Source organism: Nematostella vectensis, chromosome 1, assembly GCF_932526225.1.
Source record: "Nematostella vectensis chromosome 1, jaNemVect1.1, whole genome shotgun sequence".
Classification (NCBI taxonomy): Eukaryota; Metazoa; Cnidaria; class Anthozoa; order Actiniaria; family Edwardsiidae; genus Nematostella; species Nematostella vectensis.
In genome coordinates, this window is record NC_064034.1 from 10,910,115 (window position 1) to 10,923,590 (window position 13,476).

The 13,476-nt window shown below is 41.1% G+C and overlaps 2 protein-coding genes and 1 long non-coding RNA gene across 13 annotated transcripts in view; 1 reads left to right on the forward strand and 2 right to left on the reverse strand.

Moving 5' to 3' along the window:
• Positions 1–1,077: 1,077 nt before the first annotated feature.
• LOC5505240 (endo-1,4-beta-xylanase 3) lies at positions 1,078–10,627 on the reverse strand. 5 transcript variants are annotated; one of them, XM_048728106.1, is made up of 16 exons: positions 10,472–10,627; positions 9,414–9,551; positions 8,411–8,713; positions 7,765–7,947; positions 7,151–7,372; positions 6,578–6,748; positions 6,234–6,444; positions 5,690–5,747; positions 5,315–5,464; positions 5,105–5,160; positions 4,728–4,865; positions 4,412–4,583; positions 4,221–4,325; positions 3,603–3,821; positions 2,560–2,782; positions 1,078–1,736 (listed from the first exon to the last, which is right to left on the reverse strand). In XM_048728106.1, exons 2-16 carry the CDS (start codon positions 9,484–9,486, stop codon positions 1,525–1,527), a joined length of 2,496 nt encoding a protein of 831 aa, XP_048584063.1. In that variant the 5' UTR covers positions 9,487–9,551; positions 10,472–10,627; the 3' UTR covers positions 1,078–1,524. The 5 variants fall into 5 exon arrangements, with proteins under 5 accessions (XP_048584063.1, XP_032229543.2, XP_048584066.1 ...); XM_032373652.2 differs by having other exon boundaries at positions 9,414–9,545; positions 10,472–10,625; XM_048728109.1 differs by having other exon boundaries at positions 9,414–9,545; positions 10,413–10,608.
• Positions 4,068–4,221, reverse strand: LOC125563180. Its single transcript, XR_007308196.1, has 2 exons — positions 4,168–4,221; positions 4,068–4,119 (listed from the first exon to the last, which is right to left on the reverse strand). It is a non-coding gene; the product is annotated as an uncharacterized LOC125563180 (long non-coding RNA).
• The window catches only part of LOC5505253 (A disintegrin and metalloproteinase with thrombospondin motifs 12), a 29,292-nt gene continuing 24,830 nt past the window's right edge, over positions 9,015–13,476 (forward strand). The window contains exons 1-2 of one of the 7 annotated variants that reach the window (XM_032373649.2): positions 9,015–9,114; positions 13,073–13,173. In XM_032373649.2, coding sequence (XP_032229540.2) covers positions 13,149–13,173 — 25 coding nt within the window. In that variant the 5' untranslated portion in view covers positions 9,015–9,114; positions 13,073–13,148. Of the gene's footprint in view, positions 9,115–12,625; positions 12,908–13,072; positions 13,214–13,476 lie in introns of those variants that run through there. The other 6 variants (XM_032373650.2, XR_007308179.1, XM_032373647.2 and 3 more) reach the window with 6 other exon arrangements.

The following is a 13,476-nucleotide window of genomic DNA, read 5'->3' on the forward strand; positions in this document are numbered from 1 at the left end:
ACGTCTATGACATTTGATTCTTTTAAAATGCTTCTTTAGGTTGCACAACCCATTTCATTCAATTACGATAATTAAATTACCATAGATGCATAATAATTTTTTCCTCGATCTGAAGAAGAATCTACACGATATTGAAATGGTCTGTCTAGACACGACTGTTAATCAGGTTTGTTTTGGAATATGCAAAATATGTTTTCTCGCCTAAAGATGTTTCTGACGCTGGCACCTCTGGAGTGTCTTAACCATGGGATAAGTAGAATATTATACCGATTGAATCCTGCAGCTAAAAGCCAAACTAAACCCCAATATTTCCCCGAATGTGCATTAATGTGCCGCGCATATTATAACCAAAATATAAACATCATGGTGAAACTAAATCGTACGATCAGCCAGAGTACTCGTTTCCGGCTGGCCGCGGAGCCCTGGGATGAACGAGACTTGTGAACAAACTAAACAAAAAAAATCTCACTTAAGGTATTGGTAAAGGTAAATTTGACACCACTGTTTGTTTCCGTACCTGTATCAATAGTTCTTAAATTTTATTTTTGCAAAAAAAAATTTTTTTCCATAAATAGCATTCTAAGACGGCTAAAATGGGCCTTTGCTATTTCCCGTGACCTGTTGACCGTGAATTCACTTCAAATCTTTGATTTTTCTAGCATATTATTTTGAGGCGAGAACTCGAGCTTGTCGGGCGTAACCTCGCGACCGGTTTTAAGATATAGCCTTCAAAATTTTCGGGATCTGTTAGATAATTATGCCATGTCATAAAGTGTGTAAGGAATTCTCGATTTTCGACTGGAGATCGCTTTTATTGCACTTTTCGTGTCCAAATTTTGTCAAAAATGACAGTTCCAAGTTTGATTCGTGAAATTTTGTTGACAGTGTCAAATAACAAAAAGTCCTCACACACACACTTTCTTAGATCATTTATCTGTCATTGAGATGCGATTACGTGCAAGTGCATGCGCAATATCGAGAAGGTGCATTACGCCCTAGAGTAATCTCCGTACTTTTGAGTTTGATGCCTCAAAACACAGAATTAGCTATTGCAAAAATAAAACTTGCAGGAGACAATTCAATATTTTATCTTTTATTTGATATATAGTTTGTACATGTAGTGAAATCTGCGGTGCGATAATATTTTTTTTCCTCGGAAACGTCGTTTACCTTTACCGAGACCTTAAACTGTTTATTCGCTCACCAGAATTTTAGCTGTTCGGGTGTTTGATCACCTGAACATCCGCTTGTTAAAAATCCTATTAGTAACAGCTCTTTGATTGTGTTATAAAACCTTGTGAAACATACAATACACCGTAGTCCTATGTACTTGTTTGGACGTAGTTGAATATTATACACATATCATGTGAAAGAAAATAGTCTAAAAAAAAAGTGACAAGAAAAATTGTCTTGTTGCTTGTTATATTTCAATAATCCTTACAATAACCCAAAGTAGAAGACAACCACCCTATTCCCCCCAACCAAAAAAAACAAAAACATCTAAATGAGTACATCTTGATTAATTTAATTTATTTTTTTCCCAGATATATTTGATTTTCTAGTAAAAGTTAAGCCAGACGTATCTCTGCTCGTATCTCTGCTCAAAAGATCATCATCGTTCATTTCCATATCATCATCGTCGTCATAAGTGTTGTATTTGTGATATGCATCGCCAAGGAATTCGTCCAACCCTTCGTTTCCTGGTGACGTATCATCCTTAGGATTAGAAACTTGTCCTGGTTTAAAATAAAGAAAAAGCTCTTTAATTGATTGCTTGTCCGGGGATGACTCTCATTTAAAGTAGACAGGGGAGACCCTACCTCTATGGTATAGGTATGTTAACAATTGATATCCTTTACGGGGGTGGGGGGGGGGGGGGGGGGGTACAAAGACTCTGCTATCCCTTGGGTAGTCGCGCGCTTGTTAGCTCTTGTTGTGGCCCGAAGCCGGATATATATTTTACAGTACACCACAAGCCATGTAATAAAATTTTGGAAAATTAGGAATGTGCTTTTTGTGCTCTGTGGTCGAAATTTTCTGTTGAGCACACCCAATGTGCTGTGTCTTAGGGTTAAAATCGATTTTGCCGACGATCAACGTCATTTTTAATGGGAGTCTGTTCAAGGTATTACTTGAAGATCATCAAATGGGATAATCTTTACCGCGGCATGTCGTGCTTCAAAACAAAATAGAGGAATTATAGCTTGATAGCAGCGTATCTCGATTCAGCTGTTCAGTCTACTGCGCTGCAAAATATGTTCCAAAACTTCTTATTGTGATTCTAGAAATACTCTTTTAGCAGGCGTTTTTAGGAGTAGATGTTAGCCATAATACGTCTGTTGCTGGACCCAGTCCGTGCGCGGCAATCTTCCAAAATGACCGCTATTCGAAAATAGCCTCTTCTTGCAGAATATGCTAGAAAGGTCATCCTTTTATCACCACAGCGCCTGCGCAAATGTCAGAGAACCAAGTAATCGTATCATTTCTAATGCTGGCAGAAGCGAACAAAAGATAAACGACTACGTGCATAAAGTTCAACGTGATACAGTGCGCTCTCACCGTGAATATCGATATCCAGGCGGAATGCCTTGTTCCCAGGCTCCAGAGTAAATTGCTTTCTGACCAACTGTCCATCAGGCAGGGTCACTTGTACGTCATAGTCACCATGGAAACCCCGAAATGTAGCTACTGCACTACCAGTATCCTCTCTGATTGGCTTGAGACGCTTTTTTGTTGTCCATTTGCGCATAAGCTTGACAAATCTACGACCTGCCGCGTTAAGCTTTAAATAAACAAGTATAAATGTTAATGCAAATCCTGTGCAATGTATAGTTCCAGAAAATATCCATCCCCCCCCCTCCCCTATTGAGTGGGTCGGAGGTATAACCCCCCACCCCTCTGGAATTTCCAACCCCCTGGAAATAGATAAATACAGTAACTGTTAAGGAAAAAGGGCATTTTACCCCCCCCCCCCCTCCCCTCTGGAAATTCCTGGGCGTCTGAACCCCCACCCGGAATTTCCAGTCCCCTCAATGGGAGGGGGGGGGGGGGGGGGGGGAGGTATGGATACTTTCTAGAACCAAACAATATCCATATTTTTAAAACTCATAAAAAATATATGCAAAAGCATATCAGGGGCAGACAGGTTCAGACAGGTATGCCCAGGCGCGTTACTCAGGATTGCCTGAGGAGGGGGGGGGGGGGGGGGGGATGTGCAGTCATAGGTATATGAAAAAAAAAAATAATAATTTAAGATTCCATAGTATGAAATGACCCACTTTTTGGCCGCCATGGGGGATGTGCGCGTGATACCGCGCCTGATGCTGAATGTACTAATTGGACCTTGCTGATTTTAAGCTACCTTAGAATCATCTAAAAAAATAGCCGAGGTCAAATTACGGCCGAACGCGTGGGGGTCACAGGGATGTACACAGAAAAGGCGAACAAATCCTAACAAAATCTTCGACGATTGTCAAATTCAACATAAAAATAGTACAGTTTCATTACACACTTCTATGGATTGTTATCCGGATATAATGTGACATTGCGAAGTGTTAGGAGAAGCTAGAGGTGGTAGCACAGGCTAGAAACACCCAGGTCACCTTAAAGTCATAACCATCCACGAGGCCCGCGTTCTTGCCTCTCCAAGAATGCAGGTCCCAGAAGACCCAAAAGATGATCCCCTCTACTGACGGGTGACTGAACGCCTCTCGCATGACCGCCTCTGTACTGTCTGCACGCTGTTCAGTATTCGGATCAAGAATGTCAAACTCTGTCAGCCACATCGGTCGCTTCACTTCGGATAAAGCGTCTAACCGCAGCTGTTCAAGACAAAAAAATCTTAAAGTATTGCTATATAACAGCAGTCACGAACAGTTTTGTGCAGATCGGCGCACTGATATGTGTTCTTTGCTGACACGTTCTAAGTTTAACAGTAGGCTGCGCCTTATACAGACTGTGCGTCGTAACAAGTATAAAGCTACGCGCCCCTCATTGGCTGATACTGTAGATTATCGGGCCGTACATCCCCGTGCGGCCCGATCAGAAACAACGTAGCGTTTTTTTTACCCGATCACCCTTAGCAGTGCCATGGAACTTACCCTTAACAGTGCCATGGACCTTACCCTTAGCAGTGCCATGGACCTTACCCTTAGCAGTGCCATGGACCTTACCCTTAGCAGTGCCATGGACCTTACCCTTAGCAGTGCCATGGACCTTACCCTTAGCAGAGTGGGGTTGACCATACCAGTGAAGTGACCCTGGACTCCGAGAGCATCTACAGGGCTCCCGTGCCTGATAATCGTATTGGCCATTTCAACATATGGCTGTAGGAGAAAACCATAAACGGTATATAATACTCGGCCTGTAAATAACGATGTTCTGAAAGCGTAGAAGTATATCGAGTTCGTACTTGTGTGAGCTGTCCTTCGCTTATGACTTCATATTCGTTGAGGAATAGTTTTGCTTTCGGATCCAGCTCCGCGGTCCTGTTAATCATCCATTCCCGAATTTTGTTTCCCCCTAGTCGATCGGCGAAGAATGAGCCCTGCAACATCTCGTTAATGACGTCCCAGTGAAGCATCCTAACAAGCAAAGGCATTTTTTTATCTATTGAGCAGTTCTGTCGTAAAACCTCTTTTTTTATCTATTGAGCAGTGCTGTGGTACACCTTCTTTTTTCTTACCCGATCGTGCGAGAGTCTAATCTATTGTGCAGTCCCGCCTTACCTTCCACGATATCGTTTCACGATCTGGTTGATCCTTGTCCTGACGTGATGCATCAGCTTGCCTCTAGGTAGTGAGAGGAGCCACTCTGGCAACATGTCTGGTATCGACCAGTAGATGCAATGGCCCCGGATCGAAATGCTGTTCAGAATAAACAAGTGTTGGTGCTTAGGCGCGGGTTCGAGGGGAGGGGTCAGGAAAGTTCGAGTTAACGAAGTAAAATGTAGTTCGAGTTACACGGGTTTCGAAATCGAGTTTTCCAAGCCGAAATTATTCTTGGCCCATTCCAAGAGAAATCGAAGTCAGTTGGAGTTAAAGGGGAGTTCGTATTATACAAGGAGTCCTGATGTAAAAACTAGCAGACATGTTTGAGGACGTACTTGTGCCTCTCTAGCCACGCTACAGCCATATCCGCGTAGTGATAGTGATACTCTCCCTGAAATTAATAAACACGGATCAAACGCTACAGCCATATCCACGTAGTGATAGTGTTACTCTCCCTGCAATCAATAAACACGAATCTAGAAACCGTGTGGCACCTCACCAGGAGGGAGGTAGGGAGGGAGGGATTGGTACTCATATGTACTTACTGGCTTAGGCTCGTTGAGTGGCCACTTCATATGCGACTCTAGCACTCCCCATTCGAAGTGCTCCAGGAGGAACTCTCGGTATTTCTTATATTTTAGTTTCATACTATTTACTGCGGCTCCAAAGGCGAACTTGTGTTTCTTTTGAATGACCTACGAAGATCAAATGAAAATAATAGTTTTCCTTACTTCAGAGTATCCCATCAAAATCCAGACATTGTTTGTCGCATTTCTAGCTTTTCTCATATTATGATACAAATATATACTCTCTTGGAAGGATATAAATGGATCATTTCATGCATTGCTCTAAATGCCATTTCAGCAATTCCAAACCTTGTCAAGAGTGTTCGCGCATTTTAGTATTTACTTTAGTATTACCTTGATATTAATTCTGAGAAAGTCTTCCTTCGTGTACATGTCTGGTGGCACGTTTATTCTGATAATCGAATAAAAAGTTAAAAAATAACCGCGGATCCGCGGATCGTTCTAAGCAAATAAAAGGCTAGTTCGCCTTAAGTAACACTCTCTTTACTAGCCTTCATTTTAAGCCTCCGATTTTTAATTTAGGGGGGTCAGCCTTAAGAGGGGGGGCTTACTTAAATTGACATCAAAATGTTTGTTTTGTATCCAGATTTATCGACATTTATTCGCGTAAACAGCTAAAAATGTCACCTTTCCTTTTAAACACAGAATCGACGCAAACATTGAGAATCTCTTCAGTCTCACTAAGGACCGCTCTGTTCTATCGCTATCTCTCAAACCTTTTCGGCAAAATGAGCTCGTTCATTATTTTGATGTTCCCCAGTCGCCTGAACTCAAACTCAGAAAGCGGACTCCCTTGAGCATCCATATTCTAGCGGCCACACCAATACGACAAAAGGAAAAGATTTGTGGCGCATGAAAGGGGAGTTCAAGTATTCACCTTATTCTAACGTCTCTCTTTCTATAGCGATCTATCGAACGGTCGGTCCGGTCCTTCCAGTCCTTGTGCTGCCGAACCTCCTTGAGTGACACATCGTCTACCAAGATATCGATTGATGGCTTGGGACCCATAAAGAACAGGAAGACGTAGTCGAAACCGCCCGCAGCCCGCGGCATCTGGAATGCGGTTTTCCACTTTACCCAGCCTTTTTCTGTAAAAGACATCAGGCAGGCCGTCATTCAAAGAAAACGTCATCGAATTGTCCTCGTATTACTTGACAGACTGATTTAGGATTCATTCAGGATTAACCGTTACAAGAGGGATTTCTGCATATGGTACTGTACCTTTCAAGTATTTGTTTCGCACGGCCAATCGCATGCTTTCCTCCTTGTCCTTCCCGCGTCTCTTGAAGCGCATCCAGAGCTCGAGGCTGTGAAGGTCGCCAGTCTTCTCCCTGTCTATCAGTCTTGTATAACCAATGAACTCGTATACACCTTCCGACTTCACTTTATCCTCTGACGGAAAAGGTAGAGAATTAAAAGCCACATAATGTGAAAAGCGACTATGCACTACCTATGCAGCGTAGAGGTAGAGAGGATATTACATACGTGTACTTAAACGCCCCCCCCCCCCCCCCCTTGGCCGCCAAAGAATTGGTCAATTGAAGGATTAACCACGACTGTGCACCCTCCCCTCAGCAAATCCTGGGTACGCGCCTGGGTTTTGGGTGAATTTAAAGTAAATGTAAGAAGATACCACAGGATTTCCTGCTTGAGGGACATTAGAAAATTAGTAGTTTTGTACTAACTAAAAAACTAAAAAAATAAAAGACTAACGACCAATGACTATAACTTCATGATTACAAGCTCCACTATAAAGAAGGTCGGTCAGCCGCCCCTTTGCTATTGTTTACTTACCTATGTATTGCCCAGGTCCAGCCCATTCCGCCACGCGGTCGAAACAGATTCCACTAAAGTTTCCGTAACCGTGGTGATGAAAGCTGTACTGCGAGAGGGTCCCTCCCCTGGGGTCATCCGTCTCCCCCTGGCAGCTCCACCCAGTTCTGCTGTCTCTAGTCAGGGGGGACTCGAACCGCGGGTTTGATAGGAGATTCGTCCCTGGTGGGGGTGGGGGTGGGGCTGAATGGAGATAAGAAGAATTAATAGAAAGTCAATAGCCCCAAATTAATGTTTATGTCCATAGTTTTTCAACTAAGAAGTTTCTTGTTTATGATATAAAGCATTGGATAACATGAACTGTTGCTATGATGCTGACTTGTAACGATTAAAGAGAGACGTCCCCTGCGTCATGTCACAGAGTACTGTATGTTATCTCATAAAGCTACCGAGAACGATTCGTCACAAATAGGCAAACGAAAACGATAAAAACAAACAGCAATATCGGCGAACAAACCGCAATTCGGTCAGACAGACGACCCGATGACCAAATGGACAACCCAAATGACCAAGCGGATAGAACAATTGACTAAATGGACAACATAAATGACCAAAAGGGCATGAAATATACTAACGCTTTTCGTTGCTTGCTATACGTTTGAGCCTGTCGCCACTGTACAGCGGTCTTCCTATCCCAGTATCTAATCTAAATTTCATCCCGTCCAGTGTGATAACGCTTGGCTTATAACTGATGAAACTTCTTTTGCCCCCCACTTCTGTGCTTTTAAAGTCTTCCTGCTCGCTGTAGGGGTAACTTCCTGGAAGAGATTATGAAAAAGCCCCTGTAAGCCGCCAATTTGTCATCCTAGCACAGAGGCAACAGGTGTGCGGAAACATTCATTTTCTTCGGATGATTCAGGGATATTTCGATTGAATTTTGAAACTAAAGTATGCGACTCACGGTTATTTTTAGATTTCTACTCGTATTTTCATAATATTTCTTCGAATAATGGTTAAAATCAATAACCAAGGTGTGGTTGACTATAATTCTACAATTGACTATTCACGACAACGCCTTAGGGTTTCACTACTGAGGGCGTAACCAGAACGCTATGGAGGAGGGTAGAGGAGGCACTCATTTTCGGATTTGCATCTCACTGATGCAAAGACAAGGCAGGCACAAATTATAATATGAAAAGTAGTATTAGAAAAATAAGTACTTTCTGGAAATGTACAACCTTAGCAATCTTATCAAAACGATTCTGATAAATTCAACTTTACCTTCCAAGCTATACACCGCCAAGACCCCATGCCTACCCAAACCACATGCGCAATCACGTGATCTGCCGAGTTTTCGATAGAGCAGCTTCATGTATGTACTACCGACACATGCGCGATCAGAAACTCCGAATACAGAGTATCCCAGCAGCTTTGCGCGCCTCGCACACAATAACACAAGATTCTCGGGATCTGCGTGTTCATCGTCTGCTGCGACAAAGTATAGTTGGTCTTGGTTGTCACCTTTGCCGTCAGAGGAGGAGACAGATGATATGTAGCCTTTCCAGCAACCAAGACTCGAAATAACTGTCGCGTAAACAACAGATTGGGAAGGTTGAGTATATATCAAAATATCAAATTAAGAAGGGGTGCACACCTATTTCAAATAAAAGGTCGCAATAGCGCTTAATTGGTATCAAATAATAATAAGCTAATAGGCGTAAACAAAATAAAATCCCACGCTTCAAAAACTGTAGAATTTTTTTCATGTTCCTGTGAACATTTAGCTTTCAGATATATACGCTACCCATGAAGCAATGCAGGTTACTATACTCTTATTTCCGAGTGCAACGTTATAGAGACATTTAGCACTGCGTTTTTTTCTCAGAAACTTCAAACGTCAAACCTCTGGGTGTCGCGTGACAAAGCCTTGCGGTCAAGTTTGCAGTCTGCGGTTCGCGTTTTGACCACAGGAGCACCGTCTAGCGGTAAGTGATTTACCTTAGCAGTTTTCCCCTAACATTTGAGACCATGAATTAGTGTTCTCATTTAAATCTTGAAATAATATATTTTCATTGACAATTTGCACAATTACTAATACTTTTGGCTCGGTTAAAGTCGAGCACATGTTTTGCACTTTTTCCCGCCAAATGCCACATTTCCCGCCAAATGTGCAAAACAACGTTTTCGCAACATTTTCGCGGTTTGCCGTTTGGATTTGATTCTGAAAACGCGATGCTAAATTCACTGACACGGGTCGTATGATACATATCATATCAGCACCTACCAACATAGCTCTCTACACATTTTATAGCCCACAGGGAGCCCAGACCAGCGACAAACACGATGTGTATGAGCATTGGATTCTGTTACTTAGCCAGTTAGCAGTTTCTCTTCAGCGTCTGACTCATTATGTCGCCTAAATCTAGAAATATCCTGTAGTTATAAAATGCAGCATAGCAAGGTATAAGGGGAGAGGGTATATGGCGGTCGACCCCTCTTTATCTAAATTAGCTTGTTTTTTTGATGGGGCAATTTCAAACTTTTTCAAAGGAGCAGAATGCCCCAAGATCCGTTGAGAAACGTCTCGGGTAGCGCTCGTAAAAACCGCTAAGAATCCGAGCATGCGAGACCTCTACAAATCAGCCTTTTGAAAGGCCAGCTTCTTATTACACAATAAGCATCCCCTTCAAATAAGCCACTCGCTATTAATGGGGCGGTTCTTCTTTTAAAAGAACGTCTACATTTCTGATGAGTATTTTAAGGCTGATAAATGTTCTTAACGATGTTCTTAGAAACTATAAGAGAAATTAACAATAGTAAGGTTTTCATTCGAGGTTGTTATTGTCTTGAATAAAGAAAAAACAATAATATTTTGCTGCTATCTAAGCCTATGCATCCTCTTATAAAAAACAGTATAAATGGCATCATGGACAAAAAATACAATCCTAAAAAAGGACAAAAATAAAGATTTATCTGACAGGTCCAAATAACGTATAATCTTTGAATGTTTTTTTCTGGTTAATTCTTATTTTAGAACGTCTTGGTAAGAAATCAAACAATACAACAAGCAGGAGATCTGACATCCGATCCTAACGGTAAAAGATCAATTAATTACACAAGCAAGAAATTCAAGAGAGAGATTCTATCAATCACTTCATATGGCACAACAACAAAGCTTTTTTACACGTACTAACTGAATGTATTTCAAACTTCGCTTTTGCCTTGTTTACCATCACCTATAAGGCCCAATGGCATAAGATAGATAGCCATGCCTCTCGCGTACCTTTATAAAGGGTTTGATTGACGCGACTCGTATATGAAATACGAGTAGAATCCACTCACCTAGGAGACAACAGGCAAATAGCTCACAGCAAGCACTAAAGACGCTCCTAGGTCTTCCTGCATACTGAGGCACGGTTCAAAAGAAAGGAAATCACTGTGTTATTATTTCAACATAATGTTTGTTATTTGATGTACCTGCTTATTTTTGCGCCTAGGATATTAGCACACCAGGAAATCACAGGTACCGTCCTTTGCAAACGCCCAAAGGTCCGGCACCTGTGATCCACCACCACCACCACCTCCACATTTTTATGTTCAATAATTATAGAGTGATGGTTTTCAAAATCCCGTGAAATACTATTTAGTTTATTTAGTACTAATACACTGTAATGTCTTTGTTCTCTTTTATTCTAGCTTGTCCATTAAACTTTAACAGCTACACTTTTTTAACAGCTAGCATGGCAATTTTGTCCTATCGTGGTATTTGGGCTCATTGATTTTTTGCTGGTATTCACACCAAGCAGGTAGTTGATCGGATTAGGAAAACGGTTCTGAGCTATGCTCTCCATTCCATTGGTCATTCAAGTGAGGGAAACTTGGACACAATTTCTGGCGCGTACCCAGTATTGGCCGAGGGTTGGTGCCCAGTCATAGGTCTCATATGGAAAAAAGCATATTATTTAAAGTTCCTTAATAAGAAATTGCCCACATTTTGGCCGCCTTATAGGGGGGTGGGGGGTAGGTGCGCGCACCACCCCCCCCCCCCCCCGTACGCGCCTGAATTTGTCTTATAATGTGCACAAAAACGATTTTTAGGGGGTATTTTTTTCATTTAGTCATTTTCAATTTTCTATATATTTTTTTAATTTAGAGACTTCCTTCAGAATATAAAATAAAATTACACTAAATAATACAAAGCGAAAAGAGATACCTCATTACACTTAATTTTCGCGACGTTAAAATTTAGCGATTTTGAGATGGCGATATTTCGCGACATTTTATTTTCGCGATTTTCCTACTTTTCGTAAAAATCAGATCACTTTATTTTCGCATATTTTGGGATAATAAAATCAAGCAAAACAAGTGGAATTTAAATGTGCTCTAATCATCAAAACTAAAACAATCTGTAACGAAAATAATACGTGGGCTAAATTTGGATTCATAAAAATCTATAAATACAAGTCCAACTTAACCCATCACCGTCTATATATACATAAGATGACTACAATACACCAAAAACTGGAAATCGACTCTGCCAAATTTTCGTCTTTAATAAGACTTCTTCAGGGCAGACTGAAGAAGGTGAATCGTTACAAGCTTATTTACATCAGAATAGTGGCGCGAGACGCAAAAACATTACAACTGACAAAAACGCGCATTTTCTAGAATAGCACGCGCTATGGATAAAAAGAATTTACACATCTCTACGTGGGTTCCTACTACAAAAAAAGTCATCACTATTACGACCCCGCGGGTAGATAGACTTAAGCCGATAAGCCCACTGGCCTTCCCTTTCCCTAAGCTGAGCCTCAGAGTTACACTTATCTATAAGTTGTACCATAACATTATTAAGACCTAAATGATTGTCGCAATGAAAATGTTGATAGATAAGGTCATCCTCAACTCTTTCATCAACTAGGGTGCTTATTTAACCTACTTTTATGATTATTAAAACGCTTCCTAAAACTATTGATTGTAGACCCTACGTATTGCTTGCTACACATAGAGCAAATAGTAATTAGATAAACAACAAAATCTGAGTTACAGTCCAAGTCAAAATTAATGACATATTTCTTATTAGTAACTGTACTGCGAAACTCTCGCTCTGTCTTAAGAAAGTTACACACCCTACACCTTAAGTAGTGAGGGATATGGGAACTTTACCTCAGGGAGTCTATCTACCCGCGGGGTCTTAATAGTGATGACTTTTTTTGTAGTAGGAACCCACGTAGAGATGTGTAAATTCTTTTTATCCATAGCGCGTGCTATTCTAGAAAATGCGCATTTTTGTCAGTTGTAATGTTTTTGCGTCTCGCGCCACTATTCTGATGTTAAGCTTGTAACGATTCACCTTTTTCAGTCTGCCCTGAAGAAGTCTTATTGAAGACGAAAATTTGGCAGAGTCGATTTCCAGTTTTTGGTGTATTGTATTCATTGTTCTTGTACGAGATCGCGACAATTTGGGCTTTTTGATTCTATACATTAGATAGACAAGGTGTTTCCTTAAAACGGCCAGATTTCTGTCACTCGTTCTTCTCCCGAGGGATTATCGATTGGAGGCTGTCACGCCATTATTACCTATGGTTAAATTTTTACTTAGCCGATGTCGAAGTTACATGACTTCACTTGCACTATGGAAGATCGCTGGACGTTGCCGTACTCAAGTGGTCATAAGACAAGTTAGCTATCGTTATGAATTCTATCCAACGCTCTCTAATCTTCCTAAGGCTTTTGATTTTGCTCGTCACATTATTTGACAAGAACGCATTTGCGGAGGTAAGCAAGACTCGAACACCCCCTAAATGCAATTGTGTTGCAATAGGCGGGAAGACGAGTGTGGTATTTAACTATTTGTACCGTGGAATAAATTTCCAAATGCAAGGTACTTTTATACTGGCCAATGCTTTATCTCAAGATGAATTAATTAATTGATGATTGCAGGCCGTGTCTAGCGATGCAAAGCGATCCCTGCGGCTTCATGAACTGCTGACCGCGGAAGAGACGGTGAGATTGTTCAATGATAAACAAGCTGGTAAGAAATGGTACATGCACTTCACACATAACCAGCTATAAATACACGAGGTACATTTAATTGAAAATGTATTGCGTTAACCGGGAAACAATGAGAATGCGAGAAACTTAATTTGATTGTCCTTAATTAAGTTTGTGAGGCTTGTTGTAAATGTTTGTTTATTTAATGTGTTTGACGAATCACTCCAAATCACTATCGTCAGCATTTTCAACTGTAGAAATATCGATGGATATTGAAAGTTTCCTTATTTTTACTCAATTACTTCATGTTTGGCAATATATAACTTGGCAATACATAATCTTAATCGTGGGTC